Source organism: Sus scrofa, chromosome 7 (genome assembly GCF_000003025.6).
Source record: "Sus scrofa isolate TJ Tabasco breed Duroc chromosome 7, Sscrofa11.1, whole genome shotgun sequence".
Lineage (NCBI taxonomy): Eukaryota > Metazoa > Chordata > Mammalia > Artiodactyla > Suidae > Sus > Sus scrofa.
The window spans coordinates 79,223,261-79,236,741 of record NC_010449.5 but is presented as its reverse complement, the minus strand read 5'-3'; the positions used below and the strand labels follow the sequence as shown (position 1 = coordinate 79,236,741).

The 13,481-nt window shown below is 37.6% G+C and overlaps 1 protein-coding gene across 1 annotated transcript; it reads right to left on the bottom strand.

The window, feature by feature from the left end:
• On the bottom strand, nt 11,998-12,840 carry LOC100156339 (olfactory receptor 4F3/4F16/4F29-like). The gene has a single exon (XM_001927896.2). The coding sequence runs from the start codon at nt 12,823-12,825 to the stop codon at nt 11,998-12,000; it is 828 nt and encodes a 275-aa protein (XP_001927931.2). The 5' UTR covers nt 12,826-12,840.

The window sequence follows — 13,481 nt, the reverse complement described above, 5'->3', positions numbered from 1 at the left end:
CTTAATGTGAGGGGATAGAAGAAAATATTACATGCAAATGGAAATTATACAAAAGCAGAGTATCAATATCATGTCAGACAAAATAGGTTTTAAAATAAAGAAGGTCACAAGAAAAAAAGGACATTTGATAATGATCAAAGGATCAAATAAGAATAAATAAAAATTTTAAATATACATGCACCCACAAAAGGGCTGCATGATATATTAGGCAACTACTAAGAGCCATAAAACAGGAAAATGACAGTGACACATTTATAGTGGGGGCCTTTAACACCCCACTTACAGCAATGGACAGATCAACAAGACAGAAAATCAACAAGGAAAAACAGGTCCTAAATGATAGACTAGACCAATTAGACTCATCTGATACTTACAGGATTTTTAACCCAAAGCAGCAGAATATACTTTCTTCTCAAGGGCACATGGAACATTCTCTAGGATAGATCACATCTTGGGCCAAAGATCAAGCCTTGATAAACTTAAAATAATTGAAGTTATTTTAAGCATTTTCTCTGAACACAATGTTATGAGACTAGAAATCAACTACAAGAAAGAAACAGCAAAAAACACAAACTCATGGAAGCTAAACAGTATGCTGCTAAACAATCATTTGATCATTGAAAAAATCAAAGAGGAAATTAAAAGATACATAGAGACAACTGACAATGAAGATACAACAATAAAAAACCTATGGGACAGAGCAAAAAACATTTCTGAGAGGGAAGTTAATAGCAATACGATCTAATCTCAGGAAAGAATAAACAATGCAAATGAATAACCTAACCATACACTTTTAACATCTAGAGAAGGAAGAACAAAACCCAAAATTTGTAGAAGGAAAGAAATCATAAAGATTAGAGCAGAAATTAATAACAGAGACAAATAAATCAATTGAGAAGATCAATGCACCAAGAGTTGGTTTTTTGGAAAGATCTCCAAAATTTATAAACTGTTAGCCAGATTATTCAAGGCAAAAAGAAGACATTCAAATCAATACAATTAGAAATGGAAAAGAAGAAGGCACATCTGACACTGTAGAAAATCAAAGGATCGTGAGAGACTACTATGAGTAACTATATGCAAATAAAAATGGACAACCTAGCAGAAATGGACAGAATCTTACAAAGGTACAACTTACCAAGACTGAACCAGGAAGAAATAGAAAATATGAATAGACCAATTATAAGGGCTAAAATTGACAATGGGATAAAAAACTTCCAAAAAAAAAAAAAAAAAAAGAGTCTAGGACCTGAAGGCTTCACAGCTGAGTTCTACCAAACATTCAGAGAAGAGTTAACACCTCTTCTTCTGAAACTTTTCCAGGACACTCCAGAGGAAGGAACACTCCCAAGCTCATTCTATGAAACCACCATTATTACCCTGACACCAAAATTAGACAAAGATACCACAAAAAAGAAAATAACAGGCCAATATTACTAATGAACTTAGATGCAAAAATCCTCAACAAACTATTCACAAACTGCATACAAATATACATTAAAAAGGTCATACACCACCATCAAGTAGGATTTATCCCAGGATGAAAGGATTTTTTAATATCTGCAAATCTATCAATGTGCTACACCATGTTATCATACTTAAAAAACATATGATCAACTCAATAGATTCAAAAGATGGTTTTGACAAAATTCAACAGCTATTCCTGGTAAAAACTCTCCAGAGATTGAGCAGAGAGGGGAACTATCTCAATTTTAAAAGCCATTTATGACAAACCCATAACTACCATCCTTCTCAATGGTCCAAAACTGAGAGTATTTCCACTAAGATCAGGAACAAGACAAGGATGTCCTCTTTCGTCAGTGTTAATCAACATAGTCTTGGAAGTCCTAGCCATGGAAGAGAAGAAAAATAAACAAAACGAATCCAAATTGGAAAATAAGAAGTAAAACTATCACTGTTTGCAGATGACATGATTCTATACCTAGAAATCCTAAAGACACTACCAGAAAACTATTAGATCTCATCAATTAATTTGGAAAGTCACAGGATACAAAAGTAATACACAGAAATCTGTTGCAAAATATTAACTATCTAGAATCTAAGCATTTAGAATCTATTGCTAAATTCTAAATACTAACAATGAAAGATCAGAAAGAGAAATTAGGGAAAAAATCCCATTTATCATTGCATCAAAAAGAATAAAACACCTAGGAATAAATCTACCTCGAGAGACATAAGACCTATGCCCTGCAAAGTATAAGACACTGATGAAAGAAATCAAAGAAGACATGAATTGGTGAAAAAATACACTATGCTCTTGGATTGGAAGTATCAATATAGTCAAAATACAATACTACCTAAGGCAATCTACAGATTCAATGCAATCCCTTTCAATTACGAATGACATTCTTCACAGAACCAGAACAAAATATTTTAAAATTTGTATGGAAACACAAAAGACCTCGAAGAGCCAAAGAAATACTGAACAAAAAAATGGAACTGGAGGAATCAGGATCCCTAACTTCAGACTCTACTACAAAGCCACAGTCATCAAGATGGTATGGTGCTGGGACAAAAATAGAAATACAAATCAATGGAACAGGATAGAAAGCCCTGAAGTAAACCCACACACCTATGGTAAATTCATATATGACAAAAGAGGCAAGAACATACAGTGGAGGAAAGATCCTCTCTTCACTAAATGGTGCCAAGAAAACTGGATAACTGCATGTAAGAGAATGAAGTTAGAACACTATTTAACACCATACACAAAAATAAACTCAAAATGGATTAAAGATTTCCACTATAAAACTCCTAGAGGAAAACATGGGTATTATGCTCTTTGACATGAATCACAGCAACATCTTGTTTGATCCACCTCCTGGAATAAAGGCAATAAAGGCACAAATAAACCAATGGAACCTAATTAAACTCAAAAGCTTCTGTAAAAAAAGGAAATCATTAAAAAAAGGAAAAAACCCACGCAGTGAGAGAAAACTTTTGCAAATGACTCAACTGCCAAAGGTTTAATCTCCAAAATATACAAATAACTCAACAACAACAAAAACCCCAATAAAAAGTGGGCAGAAAACCTCAATAGACATTTCACCGAAGACCTACAGATGGACAGAAAACACACAAAAAGATGCTTAACATCACTAATTACTAGAGAAGTGCAAATCAAATCACACCAGTTAAGAGTGGCCATCACTAACAAGTCCACAAAGAACAAATGCTGGAGATGATGTGGAGAAAAGGGAACCCTCCCATACTATTGGTGGGAATGTAAATTGGTACAACCATTAAGGATAACAGCATGGAAATACCTCAGAGAACTATAGAACTATCATATAACCTAGCAATTCCACTGCTAGGCATATATCCAGACAAAACTTTCATTAAAAAATAAACATGAACTTCTATGTTCATAACAGCACTATTCACAATAGCCAAGATATGGAAACAACCTAAATGCCAATTGATGATGAATGTATCAGGAAAATGGGGTAGATATATACAATGGAATACTACTCAGCCATAGTAAAGGAAAAAATAATGCCATTTACAGCTACATGGATGGAACTAGAGACTCTCATACTGAGTGAAGTATGAGAAGTCAGAAAGAGAGATGCCATATGGTATCACTTTATGTGGAGTCTAAAATGTGGCACAAATGATCTAACTACAAAACAGAAAAGGTCAGACATGCAGGACAGACTCATGTTTGCCGGGGTGGAGGGTGAGGGAGTGGGATGGATTGGGAGTCTGTGTTTAGTAAATGAAAACTGTCCCATTTGAAGTAGAGGGGTAATGAGATCCTGCTGAAGAGCAAAGAGAACTATATACCTAATCACTTGTGATGGAACACGATGGAGGATAATGTGAGAAAAAAAAAATGTATGTATGAATGGGTCACTTTGCTGCACAGCAGAACTTGACATAACAACGCAAGTCAACCAAAATCAAAAATTAAAAAAGAAAACAAAATCAACAACAAAAAAACAACCAATCAAACAAACAAAGAATCTGACTGCAGTGGCTTCAGTCACTGTGGAGGCGCAGGTTTAATCCCTGACCTGGTGCAGCTGCAGTTGCAGCATAGGTTTCAGCTGCAGCTGGGAGTCATTCCTTGGCCCAGGAACTTCCATATGCTGTGGGTTTATTTATTTACTTTTATTTCCCCAATACATTATTTTTTTTTCTACTGTGGGGCATGGTGGCCCAGGTACATATACATGTATACATTCTGTTTTCTCACATTATCATGCTCCATCATAAGTGACTAGACATAGTTCCTAGTGCTACACAGCAGGATTTCATTGCTAAACCATTCCAAAGGCAATAGTCTGCATCTATTAACCTCAATCTTCCAATCCATCCCACTACCTCCCCTCCCCCTTGGCAACCACAGTCTATTCTCTAAGTTCGTGATTTTCTTTTCTGTGGAAAGGTTCAATTGTGCCAGATATTAGATTCCAGATATAAGTGATATCATATGGTATTTGTCTTTCTCTTTCTAACTTCACTAAGGATGAGTCTCTAGTTCCAACCATGTTGCCACAAATGGCATTATTTTTTCTTTATTATGGCTGAGTAGTATTCCATTGTGTGTATATACCACATCTTCCTTTTTTTTAACCAACTTCTAAGAGACAAATACAGTCTCATAGAAATTTGTTTATTTTTATTTTTTTGTTACTCAAATGAATTTATCACATCTGTAGTTGTATAATGATCATAACAATCTGATTTCACAGGATTTCCATCCAACAGCCCAAGCACTTCCCCCCAACCTCCCAAACTGTCTCCTCCAGAGACCATAAGTTTTTCAATACCTGTGTGTCAGTATCTGTTCTGCAAAGAAGTTCAGTCTGTCCTTTTTTCAGATTCCACATGTCAATGAAAGCATTTGATGTTGCTGTCTCACTGTATGGCTGACTTCACTTAGCATGATAATTTCTTGGTCCATCCATGTTGCTAAAAATGCCAGTATTTTGTTCCTTTAAATGGCTGAGTAATATTCCATTGTGTATATGTACCATATCTTCTGATCCACTCCTCTGTCGATGGACATTTAGGTTGTTTCCATATTTTGGCTATTGCAAATAGTGCTGCAATGAACACTGGAGTACATGTGTCTTTGTGAGTCGTGGTTTTCTCTGGATAAATGCCCAGAAGTGGGATTGCTGGATCAAATTGTAGTTCTATATTTAGTTTTCTGAGGCATCTCCATACTGCTTTCCACAGTGGTTGCACCAATTTACAATCCCACCAACAACACATCTTCCTAATCCAATCATCTGTTGATGGATATTTGGATTGTTTCCATGTCTTGGCCATTGTGAATAGAGCTGCAATGAACATGTGGGCACATGTGTCTTTTTCAAGGAATGTTTTTTCTGAATATATGGCCATGAGTAGGATTGCTGGGTCATATGGTAGTCCTATGTATAGATTTCTAAATTACCTACATACTGATTTTCATAGTGGTCGTACCAGATTCCATTACCACCAAAAGTGCAGGAGGGTTCCCTTTCTCCACACCTTCTCCAGCATTTGTTATTTGTGTACTTATAAATGATGGCCATTCTGACTGGTGTGAGGTGGTATCTCATGGTAGTTTTGATTTGCATTTCTCTACTAATCAATGATGTTGAGCATTTTTTCAAGTGCTTGTTGGCCATCTGTATTTTTATTTTTTTTAAATTCAATGAACTTTATTAGTTGTACAACCATCATTGCTACCTAATTTTAGAACACTTCCATCCCAAACCCCCAGGCCATTTCTCCACCTCAATCTTATCGCTAGGTAATCATAAGTTTTTCAAATTCTGGGAGTCTATTTCTGTTCTGTGTCCTTTTTAACAACTCCATATGTTAGTGATAGCATATGATGTTTATCTCTCCTTGTCTGACCAATACTCATTTCTGATAAAAACCCTACAGGGGAGTTCCCATCATGGCTCGGTGGTTAACAAATCCAAGAACCATGAGGTTGCAGGTTCGATCCTTGGCCTTTCTCAGTGGACTAAGGATCCGGTGTTGCCGTGAGCTGTGGTGTAGGTTGCAGATGCGGATTGGATCCTGCATTGCTGTGGCTCTAGCATAGGCTGGCAGCTGCAGATCCAATTCGACCTCTAGCCTGGGAACCTTCATATGCCACAGAAGTGGCCCAAGAAATGGCAAAAAGACAAAAAACAAAACAAAACAAAAAATGCCTACAGAAAGTGGGAACAGAGGAAACTTACTTCAACATAGTAAAGGCCATGTAGGATAAACCCACAGCTAACATCATTCTCAACAGTGAACAGTGGAAAGCATTTCAGGAACAAGATCAAGAACAAGACAAGGATGTCCACACTCATTGCTTTTACTCAACACAGTTTTGGATATCCTAGCCATGGTGATCAGAGAAGAAAAGGATATTAAAAACATCAAAATTTTAAAAGGAGTAAAATGGTTTCAGTTTGCAGATAACATGATACTATACATACAAAATCCTAAACAGGCTATCAGAAAACTACTAGAGCACAGCAATGAATTCAGCAAAGTTGTAGAATACAAAATTAATACACAGATGTCTCAAATTTCTATCCACTAACAATGAATGATCAGAAATAGAATTTGAGGAAACAATCCCATTTACCACCACATCAAAAAACCTAGGGATAAAGCTACCTAAAGGGAAAGAAGACCTGTATTTGAAAATTATAAGATGCTAATCAAAGGAATCAAAAATGACACAAACGGATGGAAAGATATACCATGTTCTTGAGTTGTTAGTATCAATTTTGTCAAAAATGACTATACTACCCATGGCAACCTACAGATTCAATGCAATCACTTTAAAATTACCATTGATGTTCTTCACAGAACTAAAACAAAATATTTTAAAAGATGTATGGAAACACAAAAGACCTAAATAGCCAAAGAAATCCTGAGAGAAAAAACAGCTAGAGGAATCAGGCTCCCTGACTTCAGATTATACTGCAAATCTACAGTCATCAAAACAGTAGGGTACTTGCAGAAAAGCAGAAATATAGATCAGTGGAACAGGATAGAAAGCCCAGAAAAAAACACATGCACTTACAGTCAATTCATTTATGAAAAAGGAAGAATACAAATGGAGGAAAAACAGTCTCTTCAGTAAGCGCTTCTGGGAAAACTGGAGAGCTACATGTAAAAGAAAGAAATTAGAACATTCTCTAATGCCATACAAAAAAATAAACTCAAAATGGATTAAGGGCCCAAACATAATGCCAGATGCTGTAAAACTCCTAGAGGAAAACAAAGGCTGAACACTCCCTGGAATAAACCACCACACTATCTTCTCAGATCAACTTCCTAGAGAAATGGTAATAAAAACAAAAATAAACAAATGGAAGCTAACTAAACTGAAAAGTTTTTGCACAGCAAAGGAAACCATAAACAAAATGAAAAGAAAACCTACAGAATGGGAGAAAATATTTGCAAAACAAGTGACTGAGTAGGGATTAATCTCCAAAATATACCAACACCTTATGCAGCTCAATATGAACAAACAAATAAATAGACACTAACAGCCCAATCAAAAATTGGGCAGAAGGGAGTTCTGGTTGCATCTCAGTGGAAATGAACCCATCTAGTATCCATGAGGACACTGGTTTGATCCCTGGCCCTGCTCAGTGGGTTAAAGATCTGGCATTGCTGTGGCTATGGTGTAGGCCAGTAGCTGCAGCTCCAATTAGACTACCAGCCTGGGAACATCTATATGCCATGGGTGCAGCCCTAAAAAGACCAAAAGAAAAGGGGGCAGAGTACCTAAATAGATATTTCTCCAAAGAGGACATTCGGATGGCCAGAAAACACATGAAAAGGTGCTCAACATCACTAATTATTAGAGAAATGCAAAGCAAAACTACAATGACAAATACAATATATCACATATCTGGAATCTAATACATGGCACAAATGAACCTATCTACAGAAAAAACAAATTCTTGTGATTGCCAAGGGGGAGGGGAAGGGGAAAGGTTGGGATGGATTGGGAGTTTGGGGTTGGTAGATGCAAACTATTGCATTTCGAGTGGAGAGACAATGAAATGATGTTCCGTAGACAGGATACTGTATCCAGTCATGTGTGATGGAACATGATGGAGAATAAGGTAAGATAAAGAATGTACGTATAAATGTATGACTGGGTCACTTTGCTGTGCAATAGAAACTGAAAGAACACTGTAAATCAACTATAATGGAAAAATAAAAATTATATAAAGAATATATGTATATATGTAACTGTGTCACTTTGCTGTACAGCAGAAATTGACAGAACCTTGTAAATCAACTATAATTTTAAATGTTGAAAAGTTATGGAAAACATAGCTATTTTTTTTTCCTTTTGTTAATGGTCACACCTGTAGCATATGGAATTTCCCAGGCCAGGGGTCAAATCAGAGCCACATCTGGCGCCTATGCCATAGCCACAAGAATACCACATCCAAGCCACATCTGCAACCTATGCTATAGCTTACGGCAATGTTGAATACTCAACCACTGATCAAATCCAGGGATCAAATCGGCATTTTCAGAGAGACAATATTGGGCCCTTAACCCCATGAACCATAATGGGAACGCCTATAACGTTATTTGTTAATCATTTGGAATTATAATTCTGACTGTTCTGACTAGAATATAACTTCTAAATTTTTAGTTGTTTTAAAACTTTGATTTAGTGTGAATAAAATCCTTAGAGGACATTTACTGGAGAAGTTTTAAATAAGAAAGAGTCATGAGGAGTTCCCGTCGTGGCGCAGTGGTTAACGAATCCGACTAGGAACCATGAGGTTGCGGGTTCGATCCCTGCCCTTGCTCAGTGGGTCAAGGTTCCGGCGTTGCCGTGAGCTGTGGTGTAGGTCGCAGATGCGGCTCGGATCCCGCGTTGCTGTGGCTCTGGCGTAGGCTGGTGTCAACAGCTCCGATTCGACCCCTAGCCTGGGAACCTCCATATGCCTCAGGAGCGGCCCAACAAATGGCAAAAGACAAAAAAAAAAAAAAAAAGAAAGAAGGAGTCATGAAACACTGGTCATGGAACATGTGTGTTGCTTCACTTGTTACTGTGCAGAGTGTCTATAAACTTTGGATCATGTTAGAAAATGTGCTTCTTAATTGCTACTTAGGAATAATGTTTACTACCTTGAAGTGAGTGTAAATAGGGTGTTTGTGACAGTTGAGGCTTATATTTTGAGTGTTCCTGAGCTTTGTTAGTCAATAACCAATTATATATGACAGACAAGTCTCAATTGCCCACCTTTAAGCTGACGAAGAGTCTGTCCTTGAACAAATATTAGTCACGCTCCTTTGAGCCCTCTTCTCCACTAGGCCTCAATTAAGCTTCATCCTCACTGGGCTTGCAGAGGCCAGATATAGGAATAATCCTGTTAAATTAGTTTAGAGGAAATTCACCATTCTTGGTTTCTAATAAAATTTCTACCCCCCTACTCTTAATATCTGACCACCCCGGCTTGCCCTTAACAAGAACCTTGTTTGGTCCATTCAGCAGGAATTCTCAATACTTTTAGTGTCTCTTCTTAGCAATTTTCATCCTCCCAACCACCCCCAACCCCAATACACAGATGGGTCTGTGGCTCTTTGGCAATAAATTCCCACTTTTTCTAATTGCATTGGACGTAGAACCCATTCCACTTCTATACTGAGATCTCTTCTCCCCTATTGGAATAGCTCCCAATTAAAATAAACTTTTTCCCCTGTAAACTGTCATGCTCTGTTTTTTGTTATTGTCTTTCTTTCTTTCTTTCCTTCTTTCTTTCTCTCTTTCTTTTTCTTTCTTTCTTTTTCTTTCTTTCTTTCTTTCTTTCTCTTTCTTTTTTCTTTCTTTCTTTCTTTCTTTCTTTCTCTTTTTTAGAGTACTGTGTATGAAACAAATTTAGTTACTGTAGTTGATGTCATAAAATGGATGACTGAATCTGTATTAAAAGAATTATAGCACCCCCCCAACCAAAAAAGATTAACAATGTAAGGTAATAGGATCTGGTCTTGTTTGAAGGGGAAGAAAGAATAAAATTATCCTAAGATAAAGTATCTGTTTATTCCAAAATATGAAAGAAAGCAGTAAAGGACAAAACACAGTTAGTGGAGATTGAAAGCTGTAGAAGTTTCAAGAAGTAAATTCTGGGAGTTTCCATTGTGGTCAGCAGTAATAAACCTGACTAGTATCCATGAGATTGTGGGTTCAATTCCTGGCCTTGCTCAGTGGGTTAAGGATCCAGTGTTGGTGTGGCTGTGTGTAAGCTGGCAGCTACAACTCTGATTCAACCCCTAGACTGGGAACTTGCATATGCCATAAAAGGACAAAAAAAAAAAAAAAGAAGTAATTTCTGTTTGCCTTGGTCATATATACTCATATCTAAATATAAATAATAAATATTTAAATAATGAGAATGAAAGTAAAAACTGATATACGTTAATATTTTGGTAAAGTTTCCATAGCTCAACTTTGATGTGTTTATTTTTTAAAACTTAGTAATGTTTTACCACCAAATACTATATTGATGGAAGACTAGAATGTGGTTTTCTCTGTTGGAATGACATGACAAATTCATCCTGGTGTATTTGTTCTGCTCGTGACTAAAAGAAGTAAATATTATTCTTTACCATGTGTAATATTCTTAGTTATCAGGGATTCTTTAGCTAACAAGGATAATTTCTTGTGCCTTGTGCTCACTTTACATGCTCCATTACTTTTTTTTTCTTTTCAGTGTTTTGGGATGCACCCGGGCACATGGAAATTCCCAGGCTAGGGGTTGTTGAAGGAGTGTTACAGCCACCAGCCTATGCCACAGCCACAGCAATGCCGGATCTGAGCAGCCTCTGTGACCTACACCACAGCTCATGGCAATGCTGGATCCCTGACCCACTGAGTGAGGCCAGGGATTAAACCTGAATCCTCATGGGTACTAGTTGGGCTAATTTTCATAGAGCCACAAAGGGAACTCCCCATGCTCCGTAACTTATAAGGTATAGTAATTGCCTATGAAAGAGCTAACGTTCCTTCTACTATTTATTTTATTTATTAACTTTAAAATTACAATTGAGGAGTTCCTTTCGTGGCGCAGTGGTTAATGAATCCGACTAGGAACCATGAGGTTGCGGGTTTGGTCCTTGCCCTTGCTCAGTGGGTTAAGGATCTGGCATTGCCATGAGCTGTGGCATAGGTTGCAGACGTGGCTCAGATCCTGCGTTGCTGTGGCTCTGGCGTAGGCCTTCGGCTACAGCTCCGATTAGACCCCTAGCCTGGGAACCTCCATATGCCGCGGTAGTGGCCCAAAGAAATAGCAAAAAGACAAAAAAAAAAAAAAAAAAAAAATTACAGTTGATTTACAATGTTTCTTCAATTTGAACCAATCACACACAGTTCCCTGTGCTATACAGTAAGGCCGCATTGCCCATCCATTCCAATTCGTATCCCCTAACCCCAAACTCCCCATCTATCTCCCTCCCTCCGCAATATATTTTTTTAACTACATTTTCATTCATTAATAGGTAGCTATCCTATAATCGTTCATATTTAGAGATACCCTTACTACCTACACTTCTACTCTCGGTTGACTTGTGTCTACCAAGCAGGCATGTTGAAAGCCTAAGCCCCAATATCTGCGAATGTAACCATACTTGAAAATAGGTGTTTGCAGATGTAGTAAAGCTAAGATAAAGTCATCTTGAAGTAGGGTGGATTAGGGGATATATCTTCCTGTTCTGAAGGTTTTAAAAAAAGCTTCTCTCTTAGACGTTCCTAAAATTTACTTCATATAAATATTATTCCCTAGGAATTGAGGGTCAAGATTATTATAATCTTTGGTTATAAGTATTTTATATGCAACTCTCTTTCCTCAAAAGAACATGTTCCGCCCTCCGAATGGAAAGACAGAGTAGATTCAGTATCAGTGTACAGTCAATTTAAGGTAGGACAAACAAGAGCTTCTCTCTGAGTTTGACCACAATGAACAACAGTAATCAACAAAGGCAATTACAATACAATCATCACTTAAGAGACCTCCTGTAATTCACTAGCTGCCTGCATACTCTCCTCATTGACACCTTCATTTCTTGATTCCTGAAGGTGTAAATGATAGGATTCAAGGAAGGAGTGAGAACTGCATCAAAGATGGCCAGAAACTTATCCAGGGGTGTGGAAGGAAATGGCCACATATAGAAAAATATCAAAGGACCAAAAAATAAGATGACCACAGTGATGTGAGCTGATAGTGTGGACAGAGCCTTGGATGAACCCACTGAACACTGTTTCTTAACAGTGAGAATGATGACTATGTAGGAAATAATCAGAATGAAGAAGGAGCCAACAGAGATTAGTCCACTGTTGGCCGTGACCATGAACTCTAGTTGATCTGTGTCTACGCAGGCAAGTTTGATGAACCGAGGAAGGTCACAGTAAAAGCTGTCCAACACATTAGGCCCACAGAAGGGTAAGTTTACCACAGAAGCCAGTTGAACTGTGGAGTGGACAAGGCCAATTATCCAGGCAGCCACTAAAAGGAAGATGCACAATCTTGGGCTCATGATGGTCAGATAATGGAGAGGTTTACATATGGCAACATATCTGTCAAAGGCCATGGCTATAAGGAGCACCATCTCCACACCACCAATGACGTGGATGAAGAAGATTTGAGTGATGCAGCCACTGAAGGAGATGACTTTACGTTTCCTGAAAAGGTCATAAATCATCTTGGGAGAAGTGACAGAAGAAACTCCCATGTCAATGAAGGAGAGGTTGGCTAACAGAAAGTACATGGGGGAGTGTAAGTGAGGGTCAGAAGTCACAGTGAGCATAATGAGGGAGTTTCCCATCATGCTTGCCACGTAAAATGTGGAGGTGAACACAGAGAGGAGAAGTTGGATCTCCCATGAATTGGTGATTCCCAGGAACACAAACTCTGACACCACAGAGTTATTTTCTCCCTCTTTTGGCTTTGTTGACATTGCCACCTGAAGGTAGATAATAGGAGAAAATGTAAATTATAATAAATATGTTAATAAATTAGAAGATATGTCAAAGTTATGAATGCCTATTTCTTTTTGTAGTAAAACTACCTCAAAGCCTACAGAAAAATTGGTAGGTCTCAAGTGAAGCTGTTTTCTACCACCAAGTTGTCTCTGTGTTTAATACCCCCTCCTTCCTCCCAGGGTGGATGCCATGATATTCCATATGAAATTCAAGATGGCCAACAAGAGTAACAGGAAGTCAACCCAAACGTTTCTATTTTTGGGGTTAAATACAAATACAATCTGGCTCCAGATGTTAGAATTAATCACGCATAAGGAATCATTGTTGTAATTGTTTCTAAGCCTATAAACCTTCATCTGGCCCCACCTGTAGGACTATCATCATCTTCAATATTACTGAAATGTTTACCACATCTACGAAATCTTGTTTTATCATTACTAGCATTTATTTTACTATCACCTATACTACAGTAAACTGATTACAATTCTAACTCCTGAAGTAG

Bases quoted from the DNA above. Each gene is read 5' to 3' on its own strand.
- LOC100156339 (XM_001927896.2), bottom strand. From the start codon at position 12,825: ATGATGGGAAACTCCCTCATTATGCTCACTGTGACTTCTGACCCTCAC.